The sequence below is a fragment of the Cenococcum geophilum genome, assembly GCF_001692895.1.
Source record: "Cenococcum geophilum 1.58 unplaced genomic scaffold K441scaffold_68, whole genome shotgun sequence".
Taxonomy (NCBI): Eukaryota; Fungi; Ascomycota; class Dothideomycetes; order Gloniales; family Gloniaceae; genus Cenococcum; species Cenococcum geophilum.
In genome coordinates this window covers 182,606-203,714 of record NW_027137626.1, presented here as the reverse complement: position 1 = coordinate 203,714, position 21,109 = coordinate 182,606, and the positions used below count along the sequence as shown (strand labels likewise).

The following is a 21,109-nucleotide window of genomic DNA, read 5'->3' as shown; positions in this document are numbered from 1 at the left end:
TGAGTCTAGAGCACGGCCTGAAGTCGACAGCGTGTGGCGTATGCCTTGTCAGCAAAAAAGATAGACGGCCATAGGCTGTACGACAGAAGTATCGAGGTGCAGCTACGATGAAAATCAAAGCGGATATGCCGAAAATCAAAAAACGATTCATAGCCGGCGCAAGGGCCGAGGGAACACAAGACAAAAAGGCTGTGAACGCAATGCATGGCTAGACAAGTAGACCATGGTTGCAGCCAAGGAGACGTAGCCACGCAGTTAGAGGAGTAGAAAGGGTGATTTTGGGGCAGATTGGAAAGTTCGGGTGTGCAGTGGTGGCGTGGAGGTGGGTGAACAGGGCGTTGTTACTTTCTCACACCACAGCAGATCGCTCGTCCCGACACGGTCGAATAAGCAGCGTTTAGCGGTGTCAATGCCAACCAGTAACACTGCCCACCACCCAGCCTCGACCGACATTTAACGGTGAAGCTTGCAAGCCCACCCCCGGTCATGCCATTCAAGGATGCCAGCACCCATCGGTCAGCGAGTGCCAAACCAACTCTATATTTACTCACATTCTTGCAACTCCGGCGCGCCTAACGTTAGCCTTCGTGGCCTTCGTGGCCTTCGATCATCTGGTGTGGTAAAACAATGATCCACACAGCGCAATTGGAGGTCACAACAAATCGTGAATAAATGCAGCCACGACACCATGCCAGCATGCCAAGTGATAAGGAATTCAGGTAGCGGAATTAGTCGCACTGGTGGCTGACTAGGAACATGAAACCAGAGCCTTGTGAGTGGCTGGGATTAGAACCCGATTCTCTATCATGTGCTTTAAATGTGCTTTAAATGTGCTTGTACCCAAGATCTCTCGTGAAACATGCATTTAGACACGACCTGAGTACGCGTCTTTCCATCCATTGTTGAACAAACGGTCCCACGTCAGTTTTCTGACTGAGACGTTCCCCTTCTAGCGGGCCGAACCGCCAAGCCCGTTAAGGATTTAAGCTTACTTAGAGACGAGGATAATTCACGCGTTTCAAATATATACTCACCACATCCAAATATCATTCCCGTATTCTTGCGGCACGATTAAAAAACCATCGCCAGAAGATCCGTTTCTCGTTCAACTTCGTTCAAATTTCGATTATCAAGAGGCCCTTCCTGCAATCTATTCTTTTGCCCGAGTGATGTATACACTCAAAATCCAGAGCTTTGTTCCAATAACTATTATGAGTCACTGTATCTCTTCATGCAGCAGGCTCCTAAACAGACTCAACCCCTTGCTATTATTTAATGACGTCATGGTGTTCTCCTGGTACAAATTGACTCTGCGCTGCTAGAGGGACGTAATGGCGTTTTCCAAACAACTCGATGCAAGCCTCTGGCCTGAATGGGTAATAAACCATCCTCAACATCCTTCTTTACCTTCTCAAAAATCCTATATCCTAGATTTCATCTCAGTGAACTATATACGGACCAAGTAAGAGAGAAATACGATTTCAGACCTTCCGAAGGTGCCAACAACCCTCAGGAAAGACGAGGCTACGTCAACAGGCCGAAAGTGATGTATCACGGCCAACCTACAATCATTATCAATCTATAACAATCATGCGTCTCCCGTCACCTTGGACAAACAGCAAATCCCCCGCCCGTCCCGCTCCGACATACGACAATCATGTTTCCTCCCCAAAGCCAGCCTTGAGGGAGAATAGTAGAAAACTGTACATCGACAAACTGTCCAGCGAATTCTCAGAGGGCAAATCGTGTATACTCACAATCCGATACATTGTGAAACTTTCACGTTGCGTAACAAAGTATCATCTCTAATATGTCTATCATTATATAAATACGTATTTTATTTTCATCCACATTCTCTACCATCAAGCGAATTTTCGAGTTCGCAAATCAGCGACCACATATTCATGGTGTGCAAAATCAGAATCTCTATTTGTCCCTGCGAACACCACTGCCGCATACTCATCGAGCAATACACATTCAGTCTACGTCTCGGTCCATAAACCAACCAAAACCCTTCCTTCTGTCCCGAGACACGCATGCCTACGGATTAGCATGATCTTCCAGCAGACCAAATAGTGCATGACAATGGCCGCTGCTGGTATTGCCAAGGAGAGCTCCCTTCGAAAGACCAAGGCTCTCCAAACCTTACGTAATTGGTACAGCGAGATGATCGGTGCCTTAAAAGGCCTTGATAAACGTATTGATCATGTGAAGGAGGCTTGGAGCCCTGGCTGCCCTCGGTACGATTTCAGCCACATTACCGACGGTTCGTACGATCCAGAGCATCCCAAACGCTATTACGTGGTCCAGCGCAAACTTTTAGGCTATTGCCTGGATAGATGGTGTGACCTAAAGGAATGTATCGCCTTTGAGTTAGAGAGATCGTACTGGGCAGCTCGAGAGGCTCTCAGGAACGAAATGTCTCCAGAGCACCAAGACCTTCCGACGACAACTGATGGAGGCGGAGACACCTGAGAGCTACAGGCTCCGTATGAGGGACTGGAACTTCAGGCGAGATGTTCCGTGGAACGACTTGAGGAAGCCGCCGAAAAGAACGGACCGGGGATCTTTGGATTTCGCCGGGCTAGCAATCTCCAGGAGTAGGGCATCTCAAATAAGTGAGATTGTTTTACGTCACTTTTAATATCATCAATATTATTTCATTAGTCGCTGTTCGTACTAACTTAATAGCACGAGTGAGTCGTATCCACGGGCACGAAATACATGTAGTATCGTATGCTTGTTTGGATGGTGACTGTCGATTCTATTAAGGTAGACTACGTGGTCTATATACTGACGCGCCTCCCCCCTGATTAGTCAGCACGTAGGTGGTTGGTGCACGAACGCGTATTTACGCGTTCGTACACCAGGTGCTGTAATTATACACTGGCGGTACTTAGAAAATGAAACCACTTATGTACAGCCTCCGTAATTACCTCAATAGAACCATAAAACACATAAGAAAATACATAGGAAACTCCTCCCGAGGTGCCTTCTGGGCTGCCTTCCAAACGGTGCCCCAAGCTGGCCGTAAGTCCTGCTTACGGTCCGTAAAATAAACCGTACGGCCTTTTAACGGGCAGTAGACGAGCCATAAGTCAGATCTTAAGGGCCGCTAAGACGCTAGTGTTAAGCGAGCCAATAGCGATTTTCCGTGCCCGGCATGGAAAATTGTAATTGGTGGATTCAACCACTATGGCAGAATATGGCAGAATTCGGCAGGTCACGTAAGTCCACTAAGTTCCATTACAGCTTTCTACCGTTTTTCCACCTAATAGCTTACGGTCCGTAGAATAGGCCGTATAATAAGCCGTACGGCCTTCTAACGGGCCGTAGGCGTACTATAGGTACTCCGTTAGTCCCGTTCTACCTATTTTATAACTTTTAGGTTAAGCTTATTTGTATTAATTAGGGTTTTAAGGGCTTAACACGGCTTTACCTTAGTTATAGCGTCCGCTAGGTTATCTCTGCTACTAATCCATTTAACCTCCGTAATTTTACGTCGTTTATAGGCCTAACGTAAGCATATTAGGTTAACCATAAGCCTCTTCTCTTATATTATACCTAGTTTAACTAGGCAGTTATAAAGGGACTTTAAATTAGTGTATAAAACTAGGGGTAACTGCTCTAGTTATAAAATCTTCTAGACCGTTAATTTAATTGCGGCTATTATATTAAAGCTATAAGCTAGTATATATAATTTAGAAGCTAGTACACTATAGGTTACTCATTTGCACTTAATTAAAGACTAGTATAGTATATTTACGTCCTAATTACGGTCCGTAAGTACAATTATAAAGCTAATTTGTAATAATAGGTCTTTATTATTAGTAAAGGAGGCGTCTATAAATACTAGTAAGCTAAGGGAACTTAGGTTTAGTAGTACGAAAGTAAGTCCCCTTACTACATTATTAATTTGCCACTAAATGCGCTTATTAAGCTGCTTAATATTTTCTTCTTACAGATCTACTACCTAGGCTGTAAAGGATAAGTTATAGGCAGATTTAGGTTAGTAGACTGTAGCAATATAGGCGCCTCTTACACGCTATACAGCGTATTAGTCCTTTATATTTACGATCTTATAAGTCTCTCTACGGGAGCTAGTAAGGTCCGTAGGCTTTACTATAATAAGCTTTAGGTTTTAAGCTTAGCGTTCCTAGATTAGCTAAATTAAGTTGCCCTTTTATATAATTAAGCCTCCGTTAAACTTAATTGGAGTCTACTTAGTTAACTACTCTTATAGCTTTACCAGGAACTTAGCTTCTTACAGTTTAGTCTCTTTAGCGTCCATAAATATCCGGTCTGCTAAAAAGAGGGTATTATCTATTTAGAGTCTAATAATACTAAGGCCATTTAATGGGCTATATAGGAGGTAGGGGTTATAGGTCAACTGTTCCATTTTAAGTTTACTAACGTGGTGCTAGTAGTATATTTTAAACTAATAGTTTCCGGCTTTTAGTACTCCGTAAAGAGGTTTTACAACCTATAAAATTGTTCCTAGTTATAGGTTAAGCTTACGGGGTAGTCGTATAAAGATATCCCTACTTAGGTAGGTATTAGACTGCATATAGGCTTATAAGATATCCCGTAAGTATAGGGCTATAGGTTTAGTTTACTATAGTCCCGGCATAAGTGTAAGTATAATTTATTAGCTAACTCATTAAATTATAGGCGATTATATAAGGATTAAGTCCTTTCCCTTATCGTTATAAGCTTATATAACAAGCCTTAATTTCTTAAAGGCTTTATTAGTACTAGGGTGCTTAATCTTATTAATAAAGTATAAGTTAAATATACAGACGCCTTACGGGACATCTTTCTCTATTATAACCGCAAAGACACCCTTTTTAAGTAGTCCGTTAATCTCTTTACGTTATAAGTCCGTAAACGGGGTTTCCTATACTAGAACTAATATATCCACAGGCGGAGATTACCTTGCGGATATTCCTGCGGAGGTTAGGTAATTTTCTATTATAGTGTTCTTAGTTACGGGGTGCTTTCAGGGGCGTCCTTAACCACACTTTATAGTAGGTTTAATAGGTTTAGTAGGTTTCTAGGGGACTTCTAGGGTAGGCAAAAGTACTTCTAGTTCGTCTAATTCGGCAAATACTTCTAGTTCGTCTAGTTTAACGGGTGCTTCCAGTTCGTCTAGTTCGACGTCATAGGTATTTTTAGGCCGAAAGTAGGGTTTTACGGACGTACTTCTAAAGCTAGTTGGCCCACTAGGAAGCTATACGCAGCACGTCTCATTTTCTACGGCTAGTAGACAATAAGGTCTATTCCAACTACCGCTTTTACACTATATAAGGACTTCAGAGTTAAGCAGGAGGTCGTATACTAGGGTTATATTAGGTCCGTTACGGTAGTATAAGGCGTTATTAATAGCTTACTTAGCCCGTAGCTTAACTATTTTAGTTATTACCTTCCATATTATAGCTGCTCGTTCCGTAATAGATGGGGTAGGAGGGCCCAGGTTGCTTATCCTTAGGTAGGCTTCATAAACTAAGAGGGTAGGTACTAGTCCGTTAGGGCTAGCGGTGTTATTAATAGCTTTTACGGCCATCTATAAAGCCAGTTCCTTTTAGATATCCTTATACTCGTCCGTAATAATCTAGTAAGCTCTCTATAAGGCTAGATAAGCTTACTTAATAAGCCTAATAAACTAGTGCGCCTTAACTAGAACAGCTTTTGTTAATATAGCTATAGCCATAGCATACTGCTAGAATTCCTTACTAATAAAGTTCCTACCGGCGTCGTGGGTAATATACTGCGGAGGTCCGATATATATATCGATCTAGCAGGTCCATAAAATATCCTAAGTATATTTTATAGATATATTTTACAACCAACGGGCGGCTTAATAGCGGGTTACCTTATCGATTATATATAATACTAGACTGCCGTTAATATACATAATATCCACGTATACTAAGTAGTTAAAGTTAAGGTCCTTATAAAGGGTGAACTTAAATCGGCCTAGGGAACGTCCGTATTTCTAGCAGAAGGAGCAGTATTTAGTTAGGTGGTTAATTGCCTTCCTATTAACGTCGTTATATCTAGAGCGTTCAAGGACTCTATATAGCTTTTCGGCTAACGGGTAGCCGAAACAGCGGTATAGGCGGTAGATCTCCGTACTAGTAAGGTAGCACAGGTTATAGTCAAAAGATTCCTAAATGTAGGTTTATAAAGTCTCTCCCTATATAAGGAACGGGTGTCCAAATCGTTATATAATTAGTAGGGTAATATACTTGCTTCCTAGGGCAGTTATAGGGCCAATTAGGGTGTCCGTAACATTATTGTAGTACACCTATAACCTATCTATGTCTATAAGACAGAGTAAAAAGGGGGTATCCGCTTTTACTACGTGGAAGTTAACTAGGCCAATTAGAGTCTTAACTTTAACTAATCCAATTAATACGGTTAAGCCGATGCTGAATTAAACATTTACAGCCCTAGTTTGCGTAATATCAATATCCGTATTATTATTTGTGGTGGTCCTATATACGAGGTATTATCTATAGCCTGCGGTAGACTTCTTAGAGGCACCTATATCAATTATAACACTATAGAATTCCTTAGGGGTATAGCGTTCTGTGGTAATATATATAAATAGGTCCTACTTATAATCTATAATATCTATAACGGGGGTACTTACGAAATAGTTTTTGGGCGTAACTAAGTATATAAAGGAACGGTCGGCTAATACGGTCGTAATATTAAAGGCTTAGCTATCCGTAAAAGGTCCGAAAGTGGTTAGGAATATCTCTAAGGTCTCTTATTTCTAAGCGTCTAAGTTAAAGTTAATTATAAGGGCTTCTATTAACTTATTAGGGGGCTCTTCTACTTCCTCTCCTTTATATTCTAAAATAAACTAGTTAATACGGCTATTAAGTCTCTTCCTAAACTTATTACGTTCTTCCCAGGTATACCTTATAAACTAATATCCTTCCTTACCGCACACGAAGCACTTCTAGCTGGTTTATCTACGGGGGTATATTTTTGTATGGGGGTTGCTACGGGGGTTACGGGTAGGACTTAGTCGGTACGGGTGCTACTAGCGGTAGCGGCGGTCCGTAAAGTAGACGTCTAAGTCTATTTACGGATATTAAATATCCGCAATAAAGGCTTAAGTGCTGCCTAGTGGGTTTAAGACTTTATACGTTATAATAGAGGAGCGTAGGTCATTAATAAGGCCAGCTAAGGTATTTGTAGGCTTATAGCAGGCGTACTTATAGGGCTTTACTTCCTAGCAGGCTATAATAAGTTTATTATACAGGAAGTCGTCTGTTTAAAGCTTGGTATTAAGGCCATACTATAGGTGCCGAAGGTCTTTAATAAGAATTTGCAGGCACTCTATAGTCAATTTTTTAGTATTCTTGTCGATTACGGTCTATAGCTTAGTCGCATTCTATTAAGTAAGAATATCACGCTTATATTCTAGTCCTTTAAAGTAGTTACGCGTAGCTTTGCATAGCTTATTAAAGGGAACACTAAGGGGGTTACTCTTAAGGTTAGTGTAGTAGTGGTTAAGTACTAGGCCGCGTAGCATAGTAGAGTAGGCTTGGCTAAATTCCTATTTAGGAATATTAGCCTTCTAATAGAGGTCCGTAAAGATAGTAAGTTTAAAGTTAAAGTTATCGTTTTCACCGCTATACTTAGATTCGTCGGTATAGAGCTTAGCTAGGTTAGCTAGCTCCTTACCGTAGGTCTTTACTTAGGTAAGTTACGGATCTATAACTTATAGATCTGTAGCTTACGGATATATAGCTTACGGATCTGTAACTTAAATAATAGGGGTAATCTAGTCCGTATTTTAGTTTACAGGGGTATTATAGTCCGTAATTTAGGTTATGGGGGTATTATAGTCCGTAACTTAAGTATTAGGTATACTTTAGCCAGTAAGATTAATTCTAATACTACTTAGGTTTATAAAACGAATTTGGTTAAATAGGTCAGCTATAAGGCTAGAGATTCTATTAAGTTTAAAGGAGGTAAAGAGGTTACTAGTTTTAATATAATCTAAGATCTACTCTTTAGTCCATTCCGTTTGGTTCTCCTTACATAGTGTGTTATATAGAGACCGTATAACAGTAACTCGTTTGTCCCTTTTAACCTATACGCCTTAGTGACGTAAAAGGGTTTATAGGTTATAAATAGCAGTAGGGTTATAAGCCTTAAAAATAGCTTCCGTAAAGTCCGCAAAGTCTTCCTTATATTGCTCCCATAGGTCGTTATTTATAAGCTTAAAGTGTCTATATTTAAGGATTTTAAAGCTAATGTAGTCGTTAATATCGTTTGTAGACGTAACATCGACGCCTTATCTCTATTTCTTTTAACCTTCGCTGACTTGCTTACTAATATCTGCCATACTATAGTGTAGTATGGTGCGTAGCGGGTGGTAGCAGCTTATAACGGGTGGGGGAGGTCTTATAACGGTCCGTAAAATCGATTAACGGGTCCGTAATAGTTTATAGGAGGGTAGGGGGTTTCCGCAAAAGGTCCAAAGAGGTTTAAGGTTCAAGGGGGTTGAGGATAGGGGTTCCGTATAGGTCTGTATTCGCGTCTATAACTTCCGGTAAACCGTACTAAGACTTAAATAAGTATACAGAGTTAGAGATAAGTCCGTAATCCCCGACTTCCGACCTTCCAGCAGGTCGTACTAGGAGTCTGAACGGGTGGTCGCTGTCGAGTATCGCTCGGGGGGAGGTATCGAGTGATTGCTGATCTGTGCGCGCTCACTGATCAGTGTTCGTACTAACTTAATAGCACGAGTGAGTCGTATCCACGGGCACGAAATACATGTAGTATCGTATGCTTGTTTGGATGGTGACTGTCGATTCTATTGAGGTAGACTACGTGGTCTATATACTGACGCGCCTCCCCCCTGATTAGTCAGCACGTAGGTGGTTGGTGCACGAACGCGTATTTACGCGTTCGTACACCAGGTGCTGTAATTATACAGTCGCCTTACGCAAAACTATACACCTGTAAAAATAGAACCTAAGATACTGCGTTCTTTGCCTAAGTGTGACGACAGCCATCACAAGCGGTCCAATTTCACTATAAAAACCACGAAAAAGTTTCTTCAGAGTAACCTTCTACATGATTCACCTCAGTGTCTCGTTCTCAGGTCTGCCATGGGCCGCTATGCCCAGATTATTAACTGGGTAGTAGTTCTCACAAACTTCACATATTAAAATGCCAAATCAGAATTGGATGAAGGCGGAGGTGCGCATCCAACTTTCAATTCCCTCCAGTCATCATTATAGAGGCCGATATTTGCGCTGGCTAACCTCTCCGATAGCGTCTCAGTAAATGAAATTACGAAGCATTCAATCACTGCAATGGTACAACGAAAAACATTCTGCTCGTCCACAGCCCCATCCGTACTCATGTTTAACATCCCAATGCGTCACCATTATCGAAGCAGGTAAAACTTCCATGTTAAACTATACCAAATAGTTTATCAGCTCGATATCCTACCCAAGGGCGATAAGACAAAGAGACGTGCATTAAGGATCCTAGATAGGCTAACCAACCTTTACTTAACCCACGTGCCCGAAAACTGAATCCTTCTCACAGCCTTCCTCATATCCTTCATACCATGCTTATGGGGATAGGTCCTTACCGCCTGCAGCACCAATGGATAAACCGTCCCAATATAGATCTTTACGGCCTTGTAAGCGCCCTCCCGAGCCTCGGTGCTCGGCAAGCCGTACCCCACCCTCAACCTTTCCGGCAATCACTGCGCCGTCAGCAACCTCGCTACTGGCCACTGAGGGTGGAGCCACAGCGGCGTGTTTTTCGGATAGAGCAACGAGTGGGCCAAATCCTTAGCCCATTGGGTAATGGGCAGCGTGCTAATATTGTGGTTCCAATACTTCCACAACTCATCCAGAGTAACTGGCCACATCTCGGTCAGCATTCGGAGCGAGGTGGCATAGACGGAGGATTCCTTGAATAACGCTTCCTTCTCGGCGGATAGCTTTCCGAAGAATGTCTCGTGGACTACGATCAGAGACATGAAAAGGGTAGCTGCGGTCCATTTATGCAGCTCGGGGTCGTTGGCAAAGTAGCCTTCTCCCTTCACTGTTGAGTGTTTCTTGTGGATGACTGAGAAAATACTGGCTTTCTCCTCTGGCGTGCCGTATACTGCGGCGTTGAGAAACCTAGAGGTGGTTTTCAAACGGTGAAGAATGCGAGTTGCGAAATCACTGTGCTCGATTGAACCCCGAGCAAGGCCGGGTGGAGCCACTGAATAAGGATCGCGTGTTGGCCGCCGAGGGCGTAGATTCTGTCTTTAACCATCTTCCAAAGCTCTATGGACTCCGCTGCTGGTTTGTAGAGAATGACCGGAGCTTGTTTTTCATCATCGGTGAGACTTGTTGCTGTTTTTCTGGAAATAGGACATGTCATGTTGTAATATAGTATCAGTTTTGGTTATAAAGAAATCGACCAAGAACGTATTATTACTTAACTGGAGTCAATAGTTGGTATGAGAGTTAATGCGGGGGTTGAAGTAATTCGGTCTATCATCAGATGTTTTACACACACTTTAGTGCACATGGTACTTATATGGGATAATGTGGAGATGTGTGGAGATCAGGGGGTCGCTAGAGAAATAAAGCATCAGTTAGGGCCTAATAAGATAAGTGTAATCAGATAAATCAAGGGAAAAGCTCATGCTGATTGGTCATATGCGGGATTAACTGTGATGACGAATATGCCGAGGCCATCCCAGACGTGTTTCGAGACTGCCTAGTTACAAGACTATGAATCGCTTATATTCCAGGGATTCGGTCTGAATTGCTTAGTTCTAGGGATAAGAGTATCCAAAGGAGAAAGGGCACATGACTAGTGAATAGAATTATATCCGCAAATACAAGGTTAGACGAGTTAAGCGAGCTAAACTGGGACATCCGCACATTGAATGCAGTTAGTGGTTTAGGATTTGTACATACTCATACCGTCTAGTCTGTAGAAAGCAAAATGAAACATCTTCTCTAAAGTAGGCCTGAAACCACAGAAAGTTTAATAGCTACTCAGGCCAAATGTATTATAGCTAGATGAGCAAAGAAATATCTATTGAAGGACAGGCAGAAGTATTACAACTATGAGAACAATGAAGAAATAGACAGAGCATAAACTGAAGGCTACATGCAACCGAATTACTCCACCAATATGACGAGCAAATATGCAACTAGCAGTCATAGGTCATGGTAATACCAGCATCTTTTGTATCGGCAAATGCGACAGAACCAGCGTCGGTGGTGCTTCCAATGCTCAACTTGTAGGTCATTGTGGATGCGCAAGCGAAGCTGTTGATGACATATTTCGTGGCGGCGACAGGGCTGCTCGCAAATGTCACGGTTCCGACCTGGCTGCCAGCTGACGGCCCATCAACAGCATACACGTAAACTTGGCTGTTTCCAGAACTGGTGATAGGATAGTTGGCTGGAAAGTTAACCTCTAGGGTGCAGCCGTAGGATCCGGAGGGAATGGAAAAGGAGACGAAATCGTCTCGCTTGTTGGTCGCACCAGCACCTTGATGGATATCGTAGTTGATTGGGAAGCCAATTGACTGGGGATAGGCCATACTGCAAGAGCGGGGAACGAGGTTGGACTCTGTTCCTGTAGGTGCAGCGGAGGCTAGGAGAGCGGAGCTCAAGATGGCAGAGGCGATGGTGAGGAACTGCATTTTGAGATGATTTGCTGAGCTGAGGGAGGATTTCGTCGAATGGAGCTTGTAGAGAAGAATTTGCTGAGAGTTTGTGATTTAGAAGTGATTATCTGAAGAGTGTAGTCTGTATGAATGGTGATGGATGGATTCGGTTGATGTAGTCACCCTCTTTATACTCATGACATCCAGCTCTATGGTTGCTATAATTACCTTCGCCTCGGGCATTAGGGCAGGAAGAGGAAATATACGTAGCTGTTCGTATAGGTATTCTATTGTTAGCTCCTATGTTACTGCAACAGTAATAATATTCACTGAACACGGTAAAACGGCATTTGTAACGCGTAGCAGGTATTGGACGTTGTACAAAGGGTAAGCCGGATGGCTAATTGAATGTTCTGCGAGATACGAATGGAACCCTACTTGTTGCAGGGCTGGACTGGAAATGCTAATGATGAGTGATCTCTCCACCGGCACAGCCCCTGCCAAGGCTGAGGAAACGAACCACTCAAGACGCCAACGCCACTGTTTCCAACAGGTGACATTATGCCTGGTGCTGACGGAAGGCGGTCGGCCATTGCACGTTTAGGTAACAATGTGACACTGTGAGACCACTGTTGGACTGCTGGGCGTCTGGCAGCTTCTCAGCCGCAACCCCAAAGTGGGTGGAAATAATCTCCGAGACTCTTGTGTTGGCGAACAAGCCCGGACAATATCACGTGATAAGGCTTGGCGCTCGATAAAGGAAAACCTTATCCATGACCTACATAGAAGCTAAGCAATACACAACGTTTTAGATCCATAACCTGCTCAGCAACATCTTGGTCTAATGACCGTTTGCAAGGTCCTGCTGTGTGTCTTGCGCTTTCGGAGAATGTGAGTGTGGAGCAGCAGCACCCGGACTCGTGCGGCGCCAAAAAAACACCATGCCCAGGATCACCAATTCCGGGCTTCGCACTCCTTTTATGCCTATTCTGGTCAGCAGTCTAATCCAGCCGCGGCCCAACCTGAAGACATAATCTTTTCTGTCCAACTCTGACCGTACATTTGACTTGCACTAGATCGAGCGTAAAATGGTATTTGGGAGCCGAGAGCTTCCGCCGGAGCGCAAAAAGAGACGACTTAAGAGGTCAAGCAGACATTTTGTGCTTCACAACCTCGAGCGAAGATTCATAGCGTTAAGGCCTAGTCGTTTAACGAAATCTTCGCCCGTCAGATTTCCTACCCTCTCTAGTCATGTCCTGCTTCAAGCCGTATAGCAAAGGTTCTAGAGGATTGCAATAGACGCTTAAGGAAGTAAAGACTTTTCATCAAGAACAATGCTCCTTACATTTCGATTGTGAACCTTTAAAGTACTTCAATTGTTGTGGCGATGATTAACGAATCACGTCGCCTCGTCATTCTCATGACTCAGGTAGAAATTTTTCCGGAACAGTTTCGGCCGGAATGATCAAGGGGTTTATCCTTCACCTTTCCTATTTTCTTGCCGCTCGAAGCTGCACAGCTTCAGTCTATTGCCGAGAAATGGAGCCTCCGACTCTCCCCCAGCGCTACTTCCTTCCTTTGATCTACTTAGTCAGTATTTTGGCACTGGCAGCGCGTCCTGGGATCTACCGTACTCTTGTCACTTTACCGATCATGATGCTCCTCCTCCTACAGCTACCTCTTCGACGCGAAAAAGGGAACTTCGGAGATGATTACACGTTAAGCTTCATGGCCTTAACATTGGCCTTTACTTATTTCGACTGGATAGTTTTGGCAAACCCAGACAAGGAACAATGGCACAAAATTCGCGGGGAAACAAAAGAGAAAAGGGAACATGACAGGAATGATGGGGTTCCATCTACTTTCATGCAAAGGTTGTGGTGGGCCGCTCGCCTCACTGTATATTTGAGAGGCACGGGTTGGTCACATCAGTCGAAGAATGTGCCCGACGGGCATCCGGCTGATTATCCAAAATTGTGAGCATGCCATCTGCATAAGGTACCTTCAGAGCAGGGCCTAATGCTAATTTTACGATTGCCATCAGAAAATTTGCACTGCGCAAGATTTTTAGAGCTGTATTCTTCTTTTTCCTACAGGATACAGCTTGCGCATACACTGCCTCAACTCCATATGGCAGTTATCGTGGAATGGAAAAGACGACCGTCGGCTTCATGTCTGCCCCCTTCAAGACCCAGTTTTTATTGTCCTGGGTACAAATAATACTCACTTATTCAACATTGGAGATGATGAATTGCCTCATTGGTGTGGTATCTGTGCTGTCGGGACTTGCTCCCCCTAACGAATGCCCACGACTATTTGGAGATTTACGTGATATGTACACGGTCCGCAGAAGTTGGTCGTAAGTGCATATCAACAGTTCGCCTAAATAACATAGCTTACCTGCAAATATTAGTGTGACCTGGCACCAAATAATGCGTCGCGTGAGTTCTACCTCCCTTCTGGATATACCCACTGCTCATGCCCACCTAGATTTGCTCCATGTCTGGCATATTCCTTGCACGTGATGTTTTCCATCTGGCTAAAGGGACATTTGCATCAAAGTACCTGCAACTTTTCGTTGGTTTCCTTGTTAGTGGAGCCATCCACTCAGGAGCCGCTATGGCCAACGCCCGCACTTTCCGAGACAATGGCGAAATCAGCTTCTTCATCGCACAGGCTGTCATAATCTTAATTGAGGATCACATAATTGACTTTGGCCGTAAATTAGGAGTACAGGACTCACGGACACTGAGGATACTGGGTCATCTTTGGACTATTATGTGGTTTGGTTACTCTCTTCGACCCTGGACGTCTGGGATGGTAGGTAAAGGCCTTTGGATACACAACCGATCCGTGGATATCTTTGGTATTGGGCCCTAGGGCTAATATTCTGCGATGAGAAGTGCCATGCTGCTTGATCGCTTCCTTAATTTCTCTCCACAGGGACTTCAGAGCCTAGCTTCCAATTACCATCAAAGAAGAGCCGTAGAATGGACTTTCCATCATTTTAGACCGTCAAACAATTACTCGCATGTACCTTTGTACAAATTCAATTACACCGCTGCCCTCACCTGTCTCAATTTCATGCTCATTACCTACGTCTTCAGTCACATCACGCGCAGCGTTCTGGGGCTGGTGAAGAGTAGGAAATTGCCTATAATTATACAAATGCTAGCAAAAGAATGCAGAGGCTAAGAATCTTTCACTGCCGACGCTATAATCTGTGTTGTTGTCATATCTCCAAAAAGCGCAATGTTCTCATTATCGATCTCCCTGTTTCTATAAATTTGAATTACTTAGAGAAATCTAGATACTCGGCCGAGAAGAAAAATAACACTTCCCTCGTCACTATTCCTCGAACCGTTTCTTTCCATAACTTTCTCTATCCTTTGCATAGATGGCGTCCATGCGTTTGTGACCTATGCGCGACACTCGCGACAGTAGGGACTGGAAGAGGCCGCAGAGGGCACCAAGGACTCGATTCGGCTGCAGACTCTGTCGAATACCTCTCTGCAAGACGGGCCCTTGTTGGAAAGCCCAATCGAATCAACTCTAAAGGTTAAGTATGGATACAAAATTATATATATATATTTGAGGGCCATCGAAATCGGACTCTGCACCTGTACGAGGTGAGGCCTACACCTGCTGGTCTTCGGATTCAGCAGAGCCAACGTAGAGACGTCGCACATAGTGCGCGGGTGCTGGCCACTAAAATCCTTGGCATAAGGCCTTACAAGGCGGAACTCCACTACGGTCTATCTTTTATAACCCAACGTGTGCCATATATGAGGACAAATATAGGCCTTGTAAAATGTCCCAAATTATTCACCGTGGATTTCAGAAGCAGTGTTTTATTTGTAAAAGATCAGTGGCAGAATAATAGCAGCGGCTTCCTATTTATCCCTGCTAATTCTCACTCATGGCCGTTTATACCTCCATAGGGATTCTACTGCAAACACCAACTCCAAATCCTGTAAATTTCACATCATTGGCAGGGACCTGTAGAGCCAGTCTCCCTTTCGATGTTAGCTTCTGAACCCAATCGTTCTCAGACATGGCTACTCCCCAATCGGGGTGCACAAGGTCCACGCCTTACCCAGAAACAGTTATTGTTCCTGATTTTCTTGAATATCTTCTTCGCTTGCTCCCCATAGTAATTCTTGATCTTCCTCTCAACCCAGAACAGTACCCCCACACGTGCTGAATCTGTAAAAGACGGCCAGACTACAGCAACCCGTCTCTGTAGTCTATGAATGTTACTCCTGTGTGAAGCGGTAGGTACTTCGAAGTGTGCCGAGTAACGACGCTGCATGTCGGCCGCTGTAATATTCTCAGACCAACGAGTTGCGAGAACCAGCGATTCTTTATTGCCTGCGCGTTGTAGCAAATCTCGTGGCAGGTTGCGCGGTCGTCGCGCCCGAACAAGGTTGGAATGGCCCAGATAAATTTTCCTGGCTAACTCAGCGCCCCCTTCCCACTTAGTCATTTTTCTCATAGTGGGGTTGTGGGACTTGAAAAGGGAGTGATTCCATGGATAATTGAATCGCCTAATAGCTGTTAAAACCGTATCAATAAGGATCCCTAACTCCTCCGCAGGTAACTTGAAGATGTCAGGCAGCAATTCTGTCTTCTTGCGAAACACTTCTACATCTGGGGCGGACATATGAGTTGGAAGTTGAAGAACAGATAGTCTTTGCGGTGAAGCGATTCATTTGAGAAGGGCATATCCTAGTTGAAGAGGTCGTTACGAGTCCTTTAGCAGCAAAACTTGAGGAGATTGCGCAGGTAGTGCGTGTTGATTTGGGTTTTCGGAAGGCGAGGTGGGAGTTCGGGCCAAGATTGCGAGACCTGATCGATGCCATTAGAGGGATGCTGCTCTTCTAGTACATTACGATATGTATCCCTCTCCGGAATTAAGTCGAGACTAGACCGACTGGTGTAGTTCTGTGCTATTTGTAATGTACGTGATTTGTTTGGGATGAATGGCGTTCTCGCAGTGAAATCGATGTTGGCAGGGGGCAGTTTCAGAAGATCAGAAATTTTGTCGCTCATTGCCGGCTCGTTGATGATCGTTGTACGAGCGCAAGCCAATGCAGCAGGCCAGAGCTTCCATGACTCCCAGTAAACAGGCACATGCTAATTCCTTGATGGGAATTTTATGAGTCTTGACCTCAAACTTTATTCTACTTAAAAAACTGTTTTTGATGAGTGACGAGCAAGGTCCATAAAACGACACTCATATATGTCAGAGTGGCAACTTCTATTCGTTCATAGCGGGTTGCGGGTTCGAGAGATGCTCTCCTAGATTATACGAAGTTCCCGGGTTCTTCATTAGCATTTGTTGAATCTCATTAATGGCACCAGAGAGGCTTAGGAACATGCAAAGAATAACGCCAGAGCTGATACATGGGTTTTCGATTCGTAGAATTTATGGCTCACTAAAGTTTGTCAGCTTGAGTCATGCTGGAGGATATTTCGTGGCTTTGATTGGCGTGATTAAACGGTTGTTTTGCACATTTGTCGACCTGAAGCAGACCGTACATATTCTACAAAATCCGCCAAGCATTAGCAAGAGATGAACTGCACCTTATTCAACCTTGGTATCCCAGAGGATGTTGTGCACTATCCTCAGCCTGTTTTGCACCAGTCCAGCTACAACCTACCCGAAGCCGATTCTTAACCTCTGCTGTGAAAACATCTCTGCCTCTCAATCATGGAACCTCCGATTCTGGTTGTCTCCAAACAACGTCACTCTAATAGAAGGTAAGGCATCAGTCTCGAGTAGTCGTAATCTTTCTTCGAAAGTATTGTTAATGTCAATTTTTCCGCCCGTTCCAACGATGAATACGCCACCAGCGCTATGAAATATTTAGAAGAGAACCTGCGGGGGTTTTTCGAATATGAACTTACAATCCTTCCGGTAGTGGATCACTCTCATTGATCGTTACCGATATGTCCTTTTCAACCTTACTTTTATACTCCTTCTCCGCCTCCTCAATAGCCTTTTTGACAATGTCGTAATCCGCCTTCTTAGCCCTGATTTGGAGCTTGCTCTCATTGAGCGCATACAAGCCCTCCAGTATCAAATTTTTGCAAATGTCTTCGTATTTGGCCTTATCCTTAGTATAGCTGTCAAGCTTCGCCCGAGCCTTCTCGAAAAGGTCATCCAGCAGCTCCTGGCGAGCACTTAACACACGTAACCGGGTTTTATTGGCGACGGTGGATCGGGTGATCTGCTGGGACATGGAGGCTTGCTTAAACTTCTTCTCGTAGGAGGAGTCGATTGCGGCGGTCTCTTGGCGCGCAAGCTTGGATTTTTCGATAGCGAACTCCTCATCAGCCTTCATCATAATCTCATTGGACTTCTCAAGAGCTTCTTGGCGGATGAAGGCTGTCATCTTCCTGAGCTCACCGGCGACCTGCACAAGGCACAGTTAGCGGGGGAGCTTGCCGGCTGCACTGGGCTCGACTTGGAGCGTATGGAGCTGTTCTGACCTGGTCTTCGGACATTGCGTGAACCTGCGACATGGCGGCTTTTTAGAGGAGGTAGCAATTGCTCGGGTTGAGCTTGGTTGTGGGTGGAAGATAGCGGTTTGGTGGAGGTGTAATTAAGATGCTAGGTCGTGGTTTGCTGCGTTCGGAGATTCGTTTACGGCGATAGCGGTGCAAAAGCAACCAAGCAACACTGTTCGCAACTGCATTTCCGAAATTACGTTAGCAAGTCAAAAGTATAGGCACGTACGAGGAGAAGGTTATGAAGTCACATGGCAGCCCTTTTTCTCTCCAACAAATCAATACATGTACAGACTTCCGTAGCAACTGCAGAAAGCATTCAAATACAACACGACATCATCACGCTGCTGATCCTTGCCTACTCGCCTCGGCTGGCCGCTAGCTGTGTCTCGTGAACCGCTACGACACCGTCAACTAACCCCGACGACTCCCAATCCCTCAATCCCCCAAACCCTCCGCCGATTCCGCGCGCTGGCCGCCAGAGAAATACCCCAAGGCTCCGTATCCAGCATGCAGTCGGCAGTCAGGTAGCATCGGCGTTTTTGTGCGATCGCTCTTGCGTTCCGTCTTCAGCCTCAACATGGTGGAGCTGTCTGCCGGAGCAAGCGTTGCTGTAAGTTCAAGAACCGTTCAAGCCCTGAAAACCCTTGTAATTATAAATCTTTGATACACCCTCGAATGCTAACTTCCAGGTTATCGTAGCTCGGAGTTATCGTCGGACTGCTCTCCACAAGTATCCAGAGCATCGGCTTGACTCTGCAACGCAAGTCTCACCTCTTGGAAGAAGAAAAGGAAGATGGCCTTGCCCGGAGACCACCATACAGACGCCGAAGATGGCAGGCCAGTGATGATCTCTCTGTGCATGGCTATTGGGGCAACGCGCTGACTCTTACTAGTTGGGAATGCTCATGTTCATCGTTGCCAACATCGTTGGAAGTACAATACAAATCACAACCCTTCCACTGCCTGTCCTCTCGACTCTCCAGGCGGTACGATCACATCCACCCTTTGCGCCTCATTGCATAAAATTCTAACAATTGCAGTCCGGCCTAGTATTCAACTCCATTTGTGCATCTATTATTCTTAGTGAACCATTCACTCGATATTCCCTCATAGGCACAATACTTGTCGCCGCCGGTGCAGTGCTGATTGGAACATTTGGTGCTCTTACGGAGCCATCTCATAACCTCGACCAACTACTCGGCCTTCTCGGGAGGCGCCAATTTCTCCTTTGGCTCTGGGGCACTGGCCTCGCTGTTGTCTTGATTTTAGTCGCCACCTGGGCTATGAAACGCGTCTTCCCTCGCCCAACAGCCCGCCTGCGTCTGATTCGTGGCATGTGCTTCGGTTGCATTAGTGGCATCCTTTCTGCCCATTCACTCCTGGTTGCGAAATCCGCGGTCGAGCTTCTCGTTCGAACAATCGTCGATCGCCACAACCAATTCAACCGATGGCAGTCTTGGATGATCTTATTAGGCCTCGTGGCTCTCGCCTTACTGCAACTCTACTATTTGCATCGTGGACTAAAGCTCTGTAGCACTAGCGTACTTTACCCCTTCGTATTTTGCATTTACAATATTATTGCAATTCTGGACGGTTTGATTTATTTCCATCAATCATCTCGATTACCAGCATGGCGTGCTGGACTCATTGCAATGGGGACCGCCATCCTCCTTTCTGGTGTCTTAGCGTTGAGTTGGCGACTCGATGAGTCGACTCATGAGCCCGGATCTCCCACACTCACTATCAAACACAGAGGCCGTGTTCCCACCCCACAAACAGCCCTTACTCCAGGAATGGGATTTGTTCACTCTAGTATGTCGGAAGGTGAAGGGTCGGAATATGGGGCGGATGAGGAAGGGCCTTCCAATATTCTCCGCTCTTCGCCACTGGAGTATCCCTTTGACGAGGAGGCCGCATTCGAGCCGCCCAAGCTCAAGATACCTATGACCCAAGCTGATAAAAAGCACAAGCGCGGCGCTGATGAGACCACGCCGCTCCTTCGGACTTCCACCACGCCAACCCTTAATCTAACCCCCCAATCTAAGAAACGAACCTCAGGCACAAAATGGAGCCCCGGTTTAAGCTCCAGCCCACGACGCCCCGCCCCAAGAAGACGCCGTATGACAATCTCAGAGGAGGCAGGAGAAATTTGGGATGAATTGAACGACCGGGAAGACTTGCGACGCGGTGTCAATCTCCGATCTCCAGCACGGAGATCTGCAGATCTTGAGAGACCCAGGCCTAGATCGGGCACCTTACCCGCCCGGCGAAGAGATTCGAGCGATCAATTTCGGCGACGATCATGGTGGGAAGGTATGAGCCTTGGCGCAGGCAGCTTGAGCGGCAAGAGACCAATGTTGAGCAATGAAGATTTGGCCATCGCACACGACAGAGACGGTGATGATGGAGAAGAGACAGATGCAAGCAATGCAACTTCGGGCCTCCTAGGTCTGGAAGCAAGGGGTAGAGGCGGAAGATGGGGGTTTGGCGATCAGAGAAGGAGATCGAGACAGCAGGATGGACTAGGAGATTGGTTCAAGTTGAAGTGGTGGAGGAAGAGGCGGAGGGACGGTGGTCAGAATGGTAATTAAGAGTAGGATATTAGACACGGGAATAAGGATCGCACAGTTTGACAGACAATATATACCCAGGGGCTCGAGTATGCGTCTGGCCAGAATTGAGAATAGGCTGTTATGTATGAATAGAAAACGAGAGTAAACGTATGAATCCGATTCTCGTTGCGGCATTTCTCGAAGATAATGAGTGATAGAAGGTATCTAACCTTAAAGCTTAGCTGCACAATTACGACTGGTTCTTCAATGATGCTGAGTCCACCCCGATCCACCCCGATCCACGTTCTGCAAAGGCGGAAATGCCTGGCAAAATCCCAGCTAGCCCAAAACATCAACGAGGCATCACCACCACCACAGA

General features: G+C 45.1%; 6 protein-coding genes across 6 annotated transcripts; 2 read left to right on the top strand and 4 right to left on the bottom strand.

Annotated features, from left to right (window-relative positions):
- Nucleotides 1–9,506: 9,506 nt before the first annotated feature.
- K441DRAFT_708846 (uncharacterized protein) lies at nucleotides 9,507–10,425 on the bottom strand. The gene is made up of 3 exons (XM_067653809.1): nucleotides 10,256–10,425; nucleotides 9,747–10,214; nucleotides 9,507–9,704 (listed from the first exon to the last, which is right to left on the bottom strand). Exons 1-3 carry the CDS (start codon nucleotides 10,414–10,416, stop codon nucleotides 9,542–9,544), a joined length of 792 nt encoding a protein of 263 aa, XP_067497895.1. The 5' UTR covers nucleotides 10,417–10,425; the 3' UTR covers nucleotides 9,507–9,541.
- A 775-nt stretch (nucleotides 10,426–11,200) lies between these two features.
- On the bottom strand, nucleotides 11,201–11,698 carry K441DRAFT_690614 (uncharacterized protein; the record flags this gene model as incomplete). Its single annotated transcript, XM_067652394.1, has 1 exon — nucleotides 11,201–11,698. The coding sequence occupies one exon, from the start codon at nucleotides 11,696–11,698 to the stop codon at nucleotides 11,201–11,203; it is 498 nt and encodes a 165-aa protein (XP_067497894.1).
- Nucleotides 11,699–13,201: 1,503 nt separating this feature from the next.
- Nucleotides 13,202–14,542, top strand: K441DRAFT_690613 (uncharacterized protein; the record flags this gene model as incomplete). Its single annotated transcript, XM_067652393.1, has 4 exons — nucleotides 13,202–13,638; nucleotides 13,707–14,021; nucleotides 14,076–14,103; nucleotides 14,153–14,542. The coding sequence occupies 4 exons, from the start codon at nucleotides 13,202–13,204 to the stop codon at nucleotides 14,540–14,542; spliced, it is 1,170 nt and encodes a 389-aa protein (XP_067497893.1).
- Nucleotides 14,543–15,363: 821 nt separating this feature from the next.
- Nucleotides 15,364–16,738, bottom strand: K441DRAFT_669157 (uncharacterized protein). The gene has a single exon (XM_067650107.1). It carries the CDS (start codon nucleotides 16,323–16,325, stop codon nucleotides 15,711–15,713), a length of 615 nt encoding a protein of 204 aa, XP_067497892.1. The 5' UTR covers nucleotides 16,326–16,738; the 3' UTR covers nucleotides 15,364–15,710.
- A 631-nt stretch (nucleotides 16,739–17,369) lies between these two features.
- K441DRAFT_589099 (ATPase, V1/A1 complex, subunit E) lies at nucleotides 17,370–18,081 on the bottom strand (the record flags this gene model as incomplete). Its single annotated transcript, XM_067644750.1, has 2 exons — nucleotides 17,370–17,520; nucleotides 17,573–18,081. Coding segments are annotated over 2 exons (660 nt in total), but the record flags the coding sequence as incomplete, so codon positions are not given.
- Nucleotides 18,082–18,663: 582 nt separating this feature from the next.
- Nucleotides 18,664–20,986, top strand: K441DRAFT_312454 (uncharacterized protein). Its single transcript, XM_067641112.1, has 5 exons — nucleotides 18,664–18,788; nucleotides 18,878–19,015; nucleotides 19,072–19,164; nucleotides 19,219–20,898; nucleotides 20,973–20,986. Exons 1-4 carry the CDS (start codon nucleotides 18,756–18,758, stop codon nucleotides 20,767–20,769), a joined length of 1,815 nt encoding a protein of 604 aa, XP_067497890.1. The 5' UTR covers nucleotides 18,664–18,755; the 3' UTR covers nucleotides 20,770–20,898; nucleotides 20,973–20,986.
- Nucleotides 20,987–21,109: the final 123 nt, after the last annotated feature.